This window comes from Borostomias antarcticus (genome assembly GCF_949987555.1).
Source record: "Borostomias antarcticus genome assembly, chromosome: 11".
Taxonomy (NCBI): Eukaryota; Metazoa; Chordata; class Actinopteri; order Stomiiformes; family Stomiidae; genus Borostomias; species Borostomias antarcticus.
Genome location: NC_140244.1, coordinates 27,471,087 through 27,487,456, shown reverse-complemented (window position 1 = coordinate 27,487,456; position 16,370 = coordinate 27,471,087). Strand labels below are relative to the sequence as shown.

At 48.2% G+C, this 16,370-nt stretch overlaps 1 protein-coding gene across 5 annotated transcripts in view; it reads right to left on the bottom strand.

The window, feature by feature from the left end:
- Positions 1-12,473, bottom strand: part of fam50a (family with sequence similarity 50 member A) — a 22,199-nt gene extending 9,726 nt beyond the window's left edge. The window contains exons 1-9 of one of the 5 annotated variants that reach the window (XM_084445417.1): positions 12,356-12,473; positions 11,144-11,262; positions 10,640-10,724; positions 9,308-9,407; positions 8,891-9,054; positions 8,549-8,625; positions 7,613-7,679; positions 6,643-6,704; positions 5,761-5,837 (exon numbers count right to left, since the gene is read on the bottom strand). In XM_084445417.1, coding sequence (XP_084301543.1) covers positions 5,761-5,837; positions 6,643-6,704; positions 7,613-7,679; positions 8,549-8,625; positions 8,891-9,054; positions 9,308-9,407; positions 10,640-10,724; positions 11,144-11,254 — 743 coding nt within the window. In that variant the 5' untranslated portion in view covers positions 11,255-11,262; positions 12,356-12,473. Of the gene's footprint in view, positions 1-5,760; positions 5,838-6,642; positions 6,705-7,612; positions 7,680-8,548; positions 8,626-8,890; positions 9,055-9,307; positions 9,408-10,639; positions 10,725-11,143; positions 11,263-12,351 lie in introns of all 5 variants that reach the window. The other 4 variants (XM_084445414.1, XM_084445416.1, XM_084445415.1 and 1 more) reach the window with 4 other exon arrangements.
- Positions 12,474-16,370: the final 3,897 nt, after the last annotated feature.

The window sequence follows — 16,370 nt, the reverse complement described above, 5'->3', positions numbered from 1 at the left end:
TTTCTGCCTGTTAAACACTCACAACTACAGTATTACACTGTTTCTGCCTGTTCAACACACACAACTACAGTATTACACTGTTCCTGCCTGTTCAACACCACAACTACAGTATTACACTGTTTCTGCCTGTTCAACACACACAACTACAGTATTACACTGTTCCTGCCTGTTCAACACCACAACTACAGTATTACACTGTTTCTGCCTGTTAAACACTCACAACTACAGTATTACACTGTTTCTGCATGTTAAACACTCACAACTACAGTATTACACTGTTTCTGCCTGTTCAACACCACAACTACAGTATTACACCGTTTCTGCATGTTCAACACCACAACTACAGTATTACACTGTTTCTGCCTGTTCAACACCACAACTACAGTATTACACTGATTCTGCCTGTTCAACACACACAACTACAGTATTACACTGTTTCTGCCTGTTCAACACACACAACTACAGTATTACACTGTTTCTGCCTGTTCAACACACACAACTACAGTATTACACTGTTTCTGCCTGTTCAACACCACAACTACAGTATTACACTGTTTCTGCCTGTTCAACACACACAACTACAGTATTACACTGTTTCTGCCTGTTCAACACCACAACAGTATTACACTATTTCTGCCTGTTCAACACAACTACAGTATTACACTGTTTCTGCCTGTTCCACACTCACAACTACAGTATTACACTGTTTCTGCCTGTTCAACACACACAACTACAGTATTACACTGGTCCTGCCTGTTCAACACCACAACTACAGTATTACACTGTTTCTGCCTGTTAAACACTCACAACTACAGTATTACACTGTTTCTGCCTGTTAAACACTCACAACTACAGTATTACACTGTTTCTGCCTGTTAAACACACACAACTACAGTATTACACTGTTTCTGCATGTTAAACACTCACAACTACAGTATTACACTGTTTCTGCCTGTTCAACACCACAACTACAGTATTACACCGTTTCTGCATGTTCAACACCACAACTACAGTATTACACTGTTTCTGCCTGTTCAACACCACAACTACAGTATTACACTGATTCTGCCTGTTCAACACACACAACTACAGTATTACACTGTTCCTGCCTGTTCAACACCACAACTACAGTATTACACTGTTTCTGCCTGTTCAACACACACAACTACAGTATTACACTGTTCCTGCCTGTTCAACACCACAACTACAGTATTACACTGTTTCTGCCTGTTCAACACACACAACTACAGTATTACACTGTTCCTGCCTGTTCAACACACACAACTACAGTATTACACTGTTTCTGCCTGTTCAACACCACAACTACAGTATTACACTGTTTCTGCCTGTTCAACACACACAACTACAGTATTACACTGTTTCTGCCTGTTCAACACACACAACTACAGTATTACACTGTTTCTGCCTGTTCAACACCACAACTACAGTATTACACTGTTCCTGCCTGTTCAACACACACAACTACAGTATTACACTGTTTCTGCCTGTTAAACACTCACAACTACAGTATTACACTTTCTGCCTGTTAAACACTCACAACTACAGTATTACACTGTTTCTGCCTGTTCAACACACACAACTACAGTATTACACTGTTTCTGCCTGTTAAACACTCACAACTACAGTATTACACTTTCTGCCTGTTAAACACTCACAACTACAGTATTACACTGTTTCTGCCTGTTAAACACTCACAACTACAGTATTACACTGTTTCTGCATGTTAAACACTCACAACTACAGTATTACACTGTTTCTGCCTGTTCAACACCACAACTACAGTATTACACCGTTTCTGCATGTTCAACACCACAACTACAGTATTACACTGTTTCTGCCTGTTCAACACCACAACTACAGTATTACACTGATTCTGCCTGTTCAACACACACAACTACAGTATTACACTGTTTCTGCCTGTTCAACACACACAACTACAGTATTACACTGTTTCTGCCTGTTCAACACACACAACTACAGTATTACACTGTTTCTGCCTGTTCAACACCACAACTACAGTATTACACTGTTTCTGCCTGTTCAACACACACAACTACAGTATTACACTGTTTCTGCCTGTTCAACACCACAACAGTATTACACTATTTCTGCCTGTTCAACACAACTACAGTATTACACTGTTTCTGCCTGTTCCACACTCACAACTACAGTATTACACTGTTTCTGCCTGTTCAACACACACAACTACAGTATTACACTGGTCCTGCCTGTTCAACACCACAACTACAGTATTACACTGTTTCTGCCTGTTAAACACTCACAACTACAGTATTACACTGTTTCTGCCTGTTAAACACTCACAACTACAGTATTACACTGTTTCTGCCTGTTAAACACACACAACTACAGTATTACACTGTTTCTGCATGTTAAACACTCACAACTACAGTATTACACTGTTTCTGCCTGTTCAACACCACAACTACAGTATTACACCGTTTCTGCATGTTCAACACCACAACTACAGTATTACACTGTTTCTGCCTGTTCAACACCACAACTACAGTATTACACTGATTCTGCCTGTTCAACACACACAACTACAGTATTACACTGTTCCTGCCTGTTCAACACCACAACTACAGTATTACACTGTTTCTGCCTGTTCAACACACACAACTACAGTATTACACTGTTCCTGCCTGTTCAACACCACAACTACAGTATTACACTGTTTCTGCCTGTTCAACACACACAACTACAGTATTACACTGTTCCTGCCTGTTCAACACACACAACTACAGTATTACACTGTTTCTGCCTGTTCAACACCACAACTACAGTATTACACTGTTTCTGCCTGTTCAACACACACAACTACAGTATTACACTGTTTCTGCCTGTTCAACACACACAACTACAGTATTACACTGTTTCTGCCTGTTCAACACCACAACTACAGTATTACACTGTTTCTGCCTGTTCAACACACACAACTACAGTATTACACTGTTTCTGCCTGTTCAACACCACAACTACAGTATTACACTGTTTCTGCCTGTTCAACACACACACCTACAGTATTACACTGTTTCTGCCTGTTCAACACCACAACTACATTATTACACTGTTTCTGCCTGTTCCACACACACAACTACAGTATTACACTGTTTCTGCCTGTTCCACATACACAACTACAGTATTACACTGTTTCTGTCTGTTCAACACCACAACTACAGTATTACACTATTTCTGCCTGTTCAACACCACACCTACAGTATTACACTGTTTCTGCCTGTTTCACACACACAACTACAGTATTACACTGTTTCTGCCTGTTCCACACCACAACTACAGTATTACACTGTTTCTGCCTGTTCAACACCACAACTACAGTATTACACTGTTTCTGCCTGTTCAACACCACAACTACAGTATTACACTGTTTCTGCCTGTTCAACACCACAACTACAGTATTACACTGTTTCTGCCTGTTCAACACACACACCTACAGTATTACACTGTTTCTGCCTGTTCAACACCACAACTACATTATTACACTGTTTCTGCCTGTTCCACACACACAACTACAGTATTACACTGTTTCTGCCTGTTCCACATACACAACTACAGTATTACACTGTTTCTGCCTGTTCAACACCACAACTACAGTATTACACTATTTCTGCCTGTTCAACACCACACCTACAGTATTACACTGTTTCTGCCTGTTTCACACACACAACTACAGTATTACACTGTTTCTGCCTGTTCCACACCACAACTACAGTATTACACTGTTTCTGCCTGTTCAACACCACAACTACAGTATTACACTGTTTCTGCCTGTTCAACACCACAACTACAGTATTACACTATTTCTGCCTGTTCAACACCACAACTACAGTATTACACTGTTTCTGCCTGTTTCACACACACAACTACAGTATTACACTGTTTCTGCCTGTTCCACACACACAACTACAGTATTACACTGTTTCTGCCTGTTCAACACACACAACTACAGTATTACACTGTTTCTGCCTGTTCAACACACACAACTACAGTATTACACTACAACTACAGTATTACACTGTTTCTGCCTGTTCAACACACACAACTACAGTATTACACTGTTTCTGCCTGTTCAACACACACAACTACAGTATTACACTGTTTCTGCCTGTTCCACACTCACAACTACAGTATTACACTGTTTCTGCCTGTTTCACACACACAACTACAGTATTACACTTTCTGCCTGTTCCACATACACAACTACAGTATTACAGTTTTCACATTTAGTGAAATAGCGAGTCACAATAAAGTAAGGGCTCATGAAATTATAATCACCATTCTTTCCTTTAGGCCTATTTCTGGTTTTCGGGTTCTGAGTCAGAACAGACTATTTTGTTTTCATAAACAGATGCTGAAATAGACTTCCCTTGCCACAGGCAAAACAACAAAATTATTATTCCGTTTTACTTACGTACATTAACTACCATTAATTGTTTATAGTGTGATGCAAATGTGTGTGCTTGTCAATTGTTTATTTGTTTATATAGCTTATTATTAGATAATATTGGATATTCCATATCCATGAAAGACCCTGATTTATTGCATGTTATGGTAGGCCAACGTCACCAGTAGTAGACACAGCAGACCCTGTGAACAGCCTCAACGAACAGCCTAACGCGTGGACACGGAGCTCTGCTGCTCTTAGACTGCGTCTTTACAGGGAAACACGGAGCTCTGCTGCTCTTAGACTGCGTCTTTACAGGGAAACACGGAGCTCTGCTGCTCTTAGACTGCGTCTTTACAGGGAAACACGGAGCTCTGCTGCTCTTAGACTGCGTCTTTACAGGGAAACACGGAGCTCTGCTGCTCTTAGACTGCGTCTTTACAGGGAAACATGGAGCTCTGCTGCTCTTAGACTGCGTCTTTACAGGGAAACATGGAGCTCTGCTGCTCTTAGACTGCGTCTTTACAGCTTTACAGGGAAACATGGAGCTCTGCTGCTCTTAGACTGCGTCTTTACAGGGAAACATGGAGCTCTGCTGCTCTTAGACTGCGTCTTTACAGCTTTACAGGGAAACATGGAGCTCTGCTGCTCTTAGACTGCGTCTTTACAGGGAGACATGGAGCTCTGCTGCTCTTAGACTGCGTCTTTACAGGGAAACATGGAGCTCTGCTGCTCTTAGACTGCGTCTTTACAGGGAAACATGGAGCTCTGCTGCTCTTAGACTGCGTCTTTACAGGGAAACATGGAGCTCTGCTGCTCTTAGACTGCGTCTTTACAGGGAAACATGGAGCTCTGCTGCTCTTAGACTGCGTCTTTACAGGAAAACATGGAGCTCTGCTGCTCTTAGACTGCGTCTTTACAGGAAACATGGGATCAGTAAACCATGTGACTGTGGGCCACCACAACACAGGCAGTTTGAATCCTTTAAAGGGGAACGCCGCTGTCATAGCAAGTTTAGATCAAATGTCCCTTTGTCCTCAATGGAACCGATCCTGCACACCACCACACCACACCACCACACCACCACACCACCACACCACAGTAAGCTAGCTCCTTCTCCTCTGTGCACGCACCCCCCTTATAATGGAGGTCTATGGGCCTCTGCTAAAAACTATAATAAACATGCATTTTCAAGGCAGGAACCTTGAAATCCAGGACCCCTCCTCTCCTCTCTCTCCTCTCTCTCCTCCCCTCTCTCTCCTCTCTCTCCTCCCCTCTCTTCTCTCCTCTCTCCTCCTCTCCTCTCCTCTTCTCACCTGAGCTCACTGAAGTCCTTCCTCAGCACCTCCAGGGCCTTCTGTAGGAACTGCTGGATGGTGTTTCCCTTCTTCATCTGTAGTGACACACACACACACACGCACAGACATATACACACACACACACACACACACACACACACGCACACACGCGCACACACGCGCACACACACACACACACACACACACACACAGGCAGGTCTGGTTCAGTCAGGGAAGTCTTCAGGCAGGAACACAACCAGATAAACCAGTGTGGGAGGCTTCAATAACAACTCTGACAGGGGTCTAGTGTGTACTGGGTTCTCCAGGGGTCTAGTGTGTACTGGGTTCTCCAGGTGTCTGGTACTGTCTGGGTTCTCCAGGTGTCTGGTACTGTCTGGGTTCTCCAGGTGTCTGGTACAGTACTGGGTTCTCCAGGTGTCTGGTTCTGTCTGGGTTCTCCAGGTGTCTGGTACAGTACTGGGTTCTCCAGGTGTCTGGTACAGTACTGGGTTCTCCAGGTGTCTGGTACAGTACTGGGTTCTCCAGGTGTCTGGTTCTGTCTGGGTTCTCCAGGTGTCTGGTACAGTACTGGGTTCTCTAGGTGTCTGGTGCGTATGGTTCTGTCTGGGTTCTCTAGGTGTCTGGTACAGTACTGGGTTCTCTAGGTGTCTGGTGTGTATGGTACTGGGTTCTCTACGTGTCTGGTACAGTACTGGGTTCTCTAGGTGTCTGGTACAGTACTGGGTTCTCTAGGTGTCTGGTACAGTACTGGGTTCTCCAGGTGTCTGGTGGGTATGGTACTGGGTTCTCCAGGTGTCTGGTACAGTACTGGGTTCTCCAGGTGTCTGGTGCATATGGTACTGGGTTCTCCAGATGTCTGGTTCTGTCTGGGTTCTCTACCTTGACGGTCTTACGGTGACCGGATCCGTCCCAGTAGCTGAAGGTGATCTCAATCTCTTCCCCTGCAGGGAGGGAGGAGAGAGGGAGGGAGGTGTGGGGGGAGAGGAGGGAGGTGTGGGGGGAGAGAGGAGAGAGGGAGGGAGGTGTGGGGGGAGAGGAGGGAGGTGTGGGAGGTGTGGGGGGAGAGGAGGGAGGTGTGGGGGGAGAGAGGAGAGAGGTGTGGGGGGAGAGGAGGGAGGTGTGGGGGGAGAGGAGGGAGGTGTGGGGGGAGAGAGGAGAGAGGGAGGGAGGTGTGGGGGGAGAGGAGGGAGGTGTGGGGGGAGAGAGGGAGGGAGGTGTGGGGGGGGAGAGAGGAGAGAGGTGTGGGGGGAGAGGAGGGAGGTGTGGGGGGAGAGAGGGAGGGAGGTGTGGGGGGGAGAGAGGAGAGAGGTGTGGGGGGAGAGAGGAGAGAGGTGTGGGGGGAGAGGAGGGAGGTGTGGGGGGAGAGGAGGGAGGTGTGGGGGGAGAGAGGAGGGAGGATGGGGGGAGAGAGGAGGAGAGGGAGAGAGGAGGGAGGTGTAGGAGGAGAGGGAGAGAGGAGGAGGGAGAGAGGAGGGAGGGTGGGAGGAGAGAGAAGGAGGGAGAGAGGAGGGAGAGAGGAGGGAGGTGTGGGGGGAGAGAGGAGAGAGGAGGAGAGAGGATGGGGGGAGAGAGGAGAGAGGAGGAGGGAGAGAGGAGGGAGAGAGGAGGGAGAGAGGAGAGAGGGTGGATTAGTATTTATTCATCTGTCGGGGGAGAGAGTCTGATTGCGCCAATGAGGGGCTCATCACAGAAGGGTTGGGTTAGACAATGAGGCTCATCACAAAAACCTCCACCCTGTGAGTCAGATTAAGGAATCCATCCACAGTTCGTGTGTGTGTGTGTGTGTGTGTGTGTGTGTGTGTGTGTGTGTGTGTGTGTGCGCCTGTGTGTGTGTGATGAGCAGACTCACCTTTGATCTTCTCCTGCTTCCGCTCCCACTCCTGTCTCAGCTCCTCCCTCAGACGATTCTCCTCCTCCTGCACTCCCACAACAGAGGGAGGAGAGAGAGGAGAGAGAGGGAGGGAGAGAGAGAGAGAGAGGGAGGGAGAGAGAGAGGGAGAGAGAGAGAGAGAGGGAGGGAGAGAGAGAGGAGAGAGAGGGAGGGAGGAGAGAGAGAGAGAGAGAGAGGGAGGGAGGAGAGAGAGGGAGGGAGAGAGAGGAGAGAGAGGGAGGGAGAGAGAGAGAGGGAGGAGAGAGAGAGAGAGGAGAGAGAGAGGGAGAGGGAGGAGAGAGGGAGAGAGAGAGAGGGGGAGAGAGGGAGGAGACAGAGAGGGAGAGAGAGAGAGGGAGGAGAGAGAGAGAGAGGAGAGAGAGAGGGAGAGGGAGGAGAGAGGGAGAGAGAGAGAGGGGGAGAGAGGGAGGAGACAGAGAGGGAGAGAGAGAGGGGTGGAGGAGGCAGGGAGGGAGAGAGGGAGAGAGTCAGGTTGCATTCCTAATCGCATACTTCTACTTTTTACTACTAGTACATACTACAGCTGCCCCTAGAAATATGTATTTTAATGTGTATAAATGTGTATAAGTACACATCTAATTGGGCCAAACTACTTTGTCATAACATTACACCTTGAAGTTTGACCATATGCATTTCTGTACATAAGCGACTCGCACATGTGACGTCATTTCTGCTGCGCACAGGATTGTGGGTAAGAATAGCCAGAACAGCCTGCTGGCGTGCACACTGCAGAATACCACCGGATGTAGGAGGACTTCCTGGTGTTTTTGCCATACTGAGGCATACTATGCACTGGGACATACTACATAGTATGGAAGTATGCGTTTGGGAGCGCAGCCTCAGTGTCTGAGTGGTCCAGAAAGCCTTCATCTCCCTCCTCCTCCTCCTCCTCACCTCTCTGTCTCTGTCGGGCAGGAAGCTGGTGTCCACGTCCGGGTTCTTCCCAAGCTTCCTCTTCTTCACTGGGAGGTCTGACCACAACAGAGACACCGATTACCAATTACACACCAGTTACCAAGTTAGCACTAGCAGTGGGGGGTGTGTGTGTGTGTGTGTGTGTGTGTGTGTGGGTGTGTGTGTGTGTGTGTGTGTGTGGTGTGTGGTGTGTGGTGTGTGGTGTGTGGTGTGTGTGTGTGTGTGTGTGTGTGTGTGTGTGTGTGTGTGTGGGGGTATTACACCCTCATCTGCTGCACGGAGGTGACATGTTTATGTATGTGAGGTTTCTGTGGAACTCACAATCCTCCTCCTCCTCCTCCTCCTCCTCCTCCTCTTCTTCCTCCTCCTCCTCATCCTCGTTGTCTTCATCGTCGTCCTCCTCCTCGTCCGGGTTGAAAGACAAACTGGCGATCTTCCTCTTCTGCTCCTCCTTCCTCTTCCTCTCCTTCTGTTTCTCCAGCTTCCTGCACACGAACAGACACGGGGAGACAGGGGGTCAGGTAACACACACACACACACTCACACACACACACACACACACACACACACACACACTCACAGTCAGTCAGAGAGTCAGTCAGAGCAGAGGGGGAGGAGCAGAGCAGAGGGGGAGGAGCAGAGCAGAGGGGGAGGAGCAGAGCAGAGGGGGAGGAGCAGAGCAGAGGGGGAGGAGCAGAGCAGAGGGGGAGGAGCAGAGCAGAGGGGGGAGGAGCTCACAGCTGCAGCTCCTTGGACTGCTCCTTCTTGGCCAGCTGCTTCTCTCGCTCCTTCACCAGAGCCTCCTGCTTCGCCTTCATGTCGTTGAGGGTGACCAGACCTGAGAGAGAGACCAGCTCATTAGACCTGACCAGAGAGAGAGACCAGCTCATTAGACCTGACCAGAGAGAGAGACCAGCTCATTAGACCTGACCAGAGAGAGAGCAGCTCATTAGACCTGACCAGAGAGAGACCAGCTCATTAGACCTGACCAGAGAGAGACCAGCTCATTATACCTGACCAGAGAGAGACCAGCTCATTAGACCTGACCAGACCTGAGAGAGAGACCAGCTCATTAGACCTGACCAGAGAGAGAGAGAGCAGCTCATTAGACCTGACCAGAGAGAGAGAGAGCAGCTCATTAGACCTGACCAGAGAGAGAGCAGCTCATTAGACCTGACCAGAGAGAGAGAGAGCAGCTCATTAGACCTGACCAGAGAGAGAGAGAGCAGCTCATTAGACCTGACCAGAGAGAGAGAGACCAGCTCATTAGACCTGACCAGAGAGAGAGCAGCTCATTATACCTGACCAGAGAGAGCAGCTCATTATACCTGACCAGAGAGAGAGACCAGCTCATTAGACCTGACCAGAGAGAGACCAGCTCATTAGACCTGACCAGAGAGAGAGAGCAGCTCATTAGACCTGACCAGAGAGAGACCAGCTCATTAGACCTGACCAGAGAGAGACCAGCTCATTAGACCTGACCAGAGAGAGAGACCAGCTCATTAGACCTGACCAGAGAGAGAGCAGCTCATTAGACCTGACCAGAGAGAGAGACCAGCTCATTAGACCTGACCAGAGAGAGAGACCAGCTCATTAGACCTGACCAGAGAGAGAGAGCAGCTCATTAGACCTGACCAGAGAGAGAGAGCAGCTGATTAGACCTGACCAGAGAGAGACCAGCTCATTAGACCTGACCAGAGAGAGAGAGAGCAGTGTGTGTGTGAGTGTGTGTGTGTGTGTGTGTGAGTGTGAGTGTGAGTGTGCGTGTGCGTGTGCGTGTGAGTGTGTGTGCGCGCGTGTGTGTGTGTGTGCGTGTGAGTGTGAGTGTGTGTCTGTGAGTGTGAGTGTGTGTGCGCGCGTGTGAGTGTGTGTGTGTGTGTGTGTGTGTGTGCGCGTGTGAGTGTGTGTGTGTGTGTGTATGTGTGTGTGTGTGTGTGTGTGTGCGTGCGTGCGTGCGTGCGTGTGTGTGTGTATGTGTGTGTGTGTGTGTGTGTGAGTGTGTGTGTGTGTGTGTGTGTGTGTGTGTGTGTGTGTGTGAGTGTGAGTGTGTGTGTGTGTGTGTCTTCTTACCCACAGTGCTGCTCTTCAGCTCTGCCTCCACCGCGTCATAGTGAGCAGAGAACTTCTTGTCGATGTTGGACTTCACCATGTTGTCCTGGAGGGGACAGACAGCACGTTGAGGGGACAGACAGCGCGTTGAGGGGACAGACAGCGTGTTGAGGGGACAGACAGCACGTTGAGGGGACAGACAGCACGTTGAGGGGACAGACAGCGCGTTGAGGGGACAGACAGCGCGTTGAGGGGACAGACAGCGCGTTGAGGGGACAGACAGCACGTTGAGGGGACAGACAGCGTGTTGAGGGGACAGACAGCGTGTTGAGGGGACAGACAGCACGTTGAGGGGACAGACAGCGTGTTGAGGGGACAGACAGCGTGTTGAGGGGACAGACAGCACGTTTAAGGGACACGTTTAAGGGACACGAACACAGTCAAGCTTCACATCATGTCTTCGGGATCGGGACAGCACGGAGAAACGTGTTAGTTTCATATATCTGCATGTAGTAATAAAGTTACCTCAGCAATTTTCTGTTTGAGCTGTTCAAGTTGTTCTCGTTGTTGTTCTCGTTTCTTCATCAACTGCATCGCTCTGCCCGCCTCGCTGGCGGCTCCCTTATACTGCGCCATGATGACCCCTAGATCAACACGGGAGAAAGATTTATTAAAAGAGTTGCAGTACAAACCAGACTAAAACCAGACTAAAAACTCAGGGTGACAGAGCCTTTGAGGCAGTGGCGACTCTGGAGCGCTCTTCCCCAGGCCCTGAGAGACATCCACTTCCCCAGGCCCTGAGAGAGCCATCCACTTCCCCAGGCCCTGAGAGAGCCATCCACTTCCCCAGGCCCTGAGAGACATCCACTTCCCCAGGCCCTGAGAGACATCCACTTCCCCAGGCCCTGAGAGACATCCACTTCCCCAGGCCCTGAGAGACATCCTCTTCCCCAGGCCCTGAGAGAGCCATCCACTTCCCCAGGCCCTGAGAGACATCCACTTCCCCAGGCCCTGAGAGACATCCACTTCCCCAGGCCCTGAGAGACATCCACTTCCCCAGGCCCTGAGAGACATCCACTTCCCCAGGCCCTGAGAGACATCCACTTCCCCAGGCCCTGAGAGACATCCTCTTCCCCAGGCCCTGAGAGAGCCATCCACTTCCCCAGGCCCTGAGAGACATCCACTTCCCCAGGCCCTGAGAGAGACATCCACTTCCCCAGGCCCTGAGAGAGCCATCCACTTCCCCAGGCCCTGAGAGAGCCATCCACTTCCCCAGACCCTGAGAGAGCCATCCACTTCCCCAGGCCCTGAGAGAGCCATCCACTTCCCCAGGCCCTGAGAGAGCCATCCACTTCCCCAGGCCCTGAGAGAGCCATCCACTTCCCCAGGCCCTGAGAGAGCCATCCACTTCCCCAGGCCCTGAGAGAGCCATCCACTTCCCCAGGCCCAGAGAGAGCCATCCACTCAACTCATGTTCAAAAACTTCTTAAGACACACATGTTCAGGCAGGCCTTCGGCCATCTAGAACCATCTAGAACCATCTAGAACCATCTAGAACCATCTATAACGCCTTGCTGCTCGCAATGTTGTTGTTTTATCTGTTCTGTGTCGTTTTAATCTTGTCTCGTGTTGTATTGCCATTTTAATTTATTACTGTAAAGCACTCTGTGCATCCGTGCTGTGAAGAGCGCTATAGAAATACAGCTAGCTTACTTACTTACTTACTTACTTACTTACTTACTTACTTACTAGACAGCCCAGACCAGAGAGAGCGGTCTTATAACCTGGTTGTTATGGATGGATGTGGAAGTTCCTCTCGTCTCATCACAACAAACGCCACGAAAATGGCTACCGGTGAAATGCATTATGGGTCTATTTTCTTCCTGTGAGGGTTTTCAAAATAAAAGTCTTATTTACAGAAGTAGCATGCCATTTGAGCAGAGGTCCTCCTCCGCTTTAAAGAGGCAGTGTGCTATTTTTGAGCCCTGTTTGTGGTCTGTCTACCATGAACCTGAAACAGAGACCATGATCGTTGCATTGAGCTGCTGTAGTTTTTATGCAGGCTCTCACTGGGCTACAATGGAAGTCAATGAGGCATAATGTAAATGTGTTGGAAAAACTAAGATAAAGTGGTTTTCCGAGACGGGAAGCACAGGTTGTAATGTTACCAGTCTCAGTATGCTCTCCTGTGAAATGTATCACAATCCGAGTGTTTGTACATGTTTGGCATGACTGGACATGAGCATCCCCTGGGGCTTGTTCTCACTGCTCCCACAGAGGACTATGTGCAAGTCATACCAAACACCTAAACATATTTGGATTGTGATACATTTCACAAGAGAGCATACTGAGACTGGTCAGATTACACCCTGTGCTTCCCGTCTCAGAAAAGCACACTAGTTTTTCAACGCATTTACCTGTAGCCCAGTGAGAGCCTGCATAAAAACTACAGCAGCTCAATACTGGAACGATCAGTGAGATCATGGTCTCTGTTTCAGGTTCATGGAAAACAGACTACAAACAGGGCTGAATGTCCAGAATAGCTCACTACCCTTTAGATCTCGTGACATGTTCGTGAAGGCAGTGCTTACATGCGCCAAAAAGGGCTCTAAAAATCCCTCAAAATAAAGTTTGTTTGTTATTTCACTTACTGGATGATTTGGAGCGTTGTGCTGCACTGGGGGGCTTTCTGTAATATTTAATAGGGAACAAATTTAGTGAATTGATGAAAATGGAGGGATGACACCACTAGAAATGTGATTCACTCTGCACAGAAACCTCTACAGCACAGAGATCCAGACATGGCTCCTACAATGAGGGGCCCCTGACTCTCACCAACAAGGTCATTTGAAGACCCAATGTCTCTGAGATGTGTTCATTGATTTATTAATAACAATTGTCTTTATCCGTGTTAGGCTACTCTCCAGAATCAGGCTGTTCATGTGTTTCCTCTTCTCTTTTTGCAGCTGAGAAAGACGGTGGCTGAGAAGGTACACAGGGACGGTGAGCTGCTGTCAGTAGCCATGAGCTCACCTCTGTCCAGGCGGAACAGCTCCTCAACCGTACTAGAGGAAGCAGGTATGCATACTTTAACCCTAACCCTAGCACACATACCCTAACCCTAACCCTAACCCTAGCACACATCCTGGAGATGACCATTTACTTCCTGAGACGCCCGCAGCCAATCAGCTCCCCCTCCTGCTCAGCAGCTTCCAATCAGGGATACTCCAGCTGTGTCCAAGATATGGTGCACTTCCTGTCCAAGGAGGACGTGAAGACAGTCCCAGAGAAGACTGCTGAGACACTTCCAGAGCTGCAGTCATCCTCTGATAAGAACAGGAGGGAGAGTGACCTGCCTCAGCTGAGCTCCGCAGCCCAGCACAGCATCAGTAAAGAGCAGAGTCCAGCCAGCAGCGCCCTCTGGAGGCCCTGGGAGAGAACTACAGACTGGAGCTCCACCCTGACAAACCCACGTGACCTGTTGGTCGGACATGAACATGAAAGGCTAGTAACAAGTGAACAAAGACCTTCTCGGAAAAAATGTAAGGACTTTTGGTAGGTAATTTGGAATTGATACTTCCAAAGGAAGTAAAAATAAATAAATAAATAATAATTTCAGAAAATGAGCACATTTATGGAACCTATGGAGTGTTAACGATTTGTTCAACTGGTAATCAGGATGTTAATTATCAATATACAGTAAGATTATAATAAGCTTTTATAGTCCTTTGTGAGACCAAAATTGGCATCATACATTCAATCTGAGATTTTCTGTGAGTGATCGGTTTTAAGGTTTTAACATTATTTGTAAAACTTTTTTATGAAAGAGAATAATTTGCCAACTTTACTTTTTGTAGTGTATTTGTATGATAATGTACATCCTCTGTGAAGTTTTCAGCACTTTGTGTTTTAATGTAGACTTGAGCTTTATAATAGTATCACTCACTCCATGAGGATTATTTACCCAGACTGGGCCCTTCTATTATCACTATGTGATCATAAATGGTAAATGGACTGCACTCACTGTACATGTATAATAGCACTTCTATCCAAAGCGCTTTACAATGGCCTCTCATTCACACACACATGGCGGCAGCTGCCATGCAAGGTGCTAGCCTGCTCAAGGTGCTAGCCTGCTCAAGGTGCTAGCCTGCTCAAGGTGCTAGCCTGCTCATGCAAGGTGCTAGCCTGCTCATGCAAGGTGCTAGCCTGCTCATGCAAGGTGCTAGCCTGCTCAAGGTGCTAGCCTGCTCATGCAAGGTGCTAGCCTGCTCATGCAAGGTGCTCGCCTGCTCATGCAAGGTGCTCGCCTGCTCATGCAAGGTGCTAGCCTGCCCATGCAAGGTGCTAGCCTGCTCATGCAAGGTGCTAGCCTGCTCATGCAAGGTGCTAGCCTGCTCATGCAAGGTGCTAGCCTGCTCATGCAAGGTGCTAGCCTGCTCATGCGAGGTGCTAGCCTGCTCATGCAAGGTGCTAGCCTGCTCATGCAAGGTGCTAGCCTGCTCATGCAAGGTGCTAGCCTGCTCATGCAAGGTGCTAGCCTGCTCATGCAAGGTGCTAGCCTGCTCATGCAAGGTGCTAGCCTGCTCACTGGGAGCAACTTGGGATTCAGTGTCAAGGACCCTTCGAAATGTGGACAGGAGGAGCTGGGATTCGAACCAACAACCCTACAATCACTGGACCACCTGCTCTACCTCCTGAGCCACAAGCAGCCCATTATGATCATCGTATTGATCTGTCTTCATCGTATTGATCTGTCTTTAGATCAGAGTATTTAACTTTGCTATATTTGCCTTCATGATTTCTAATGAAATGTTATGCCTATAGTATATTATGCACATATTCATGATTTCTAATGAAATGTTAAGCATATATTATTATATTATGCACATCTTTTGAACACATTTTGTAATGGAGAAAAATATTTTCTATGAATGTGAAACTCCTGTTTATGTTAGACCAATCCATGTGTTTAGGGTTAACTAACTAACTACAAACACAAGAGAGCGGATCCTACCCCCCTATCTGAGCCCCTCCCTCTGAGGAGGAAACACAAGAGAGCGGATCCTACCCCCCTATCTGAGCCCCTCCCTCTGAGGAGGAAACACAAGAGAGCGGATCCTACCCCCCTATCTGAGCCCCTCCCTCTGAGGAGGAAACACAAGAGAGCGGATCCTACCCCCCTATCTGAGCCCCTCCCTCTGAGGAGGAAACACAAGAGAGCGGATCCTACCCCCCTATCTGAGCCCCTCCCTCTGAGGAGAGGAAACACAAGAGAGCGGATCCTACCCCCCTATCTGAGCCCCTCCCTCTGAGGAGAGGAAACACAAGAGAGCGGATCCTACCCCCCTATCTGAGCCCCTCCCTCTGAGGAGAGGAAACACAAGAGAGCGGATCCTACCCCCCTATCTGAGCCCCTCCCTCTGGGGAGAGGAAAGAGACAATAGAACCTTCACTTTAATAGAACCAAATTTGACTTTATTAAATAATTGATTATCAGGGCAATAAGCAAAAGCAAAATAATAGTTATTATATGAATAGCAATGAGTAAATAAAAAATCATAAAGATGTGACCTTTAGAGAGAGAGAGAGAGGATTCACCCAATCAGCCTCTTGGCTCGGCCTGCTCTTTCTTATCAGCCGTACGGTCGACTAACCCTAACCCTTACCCTAACCCTTACCCTAACCCTTACCCTAACCCTTACCCTTACCCTTACCCTTACCCTTACCCTTACCCTAACCCTAACCCTAA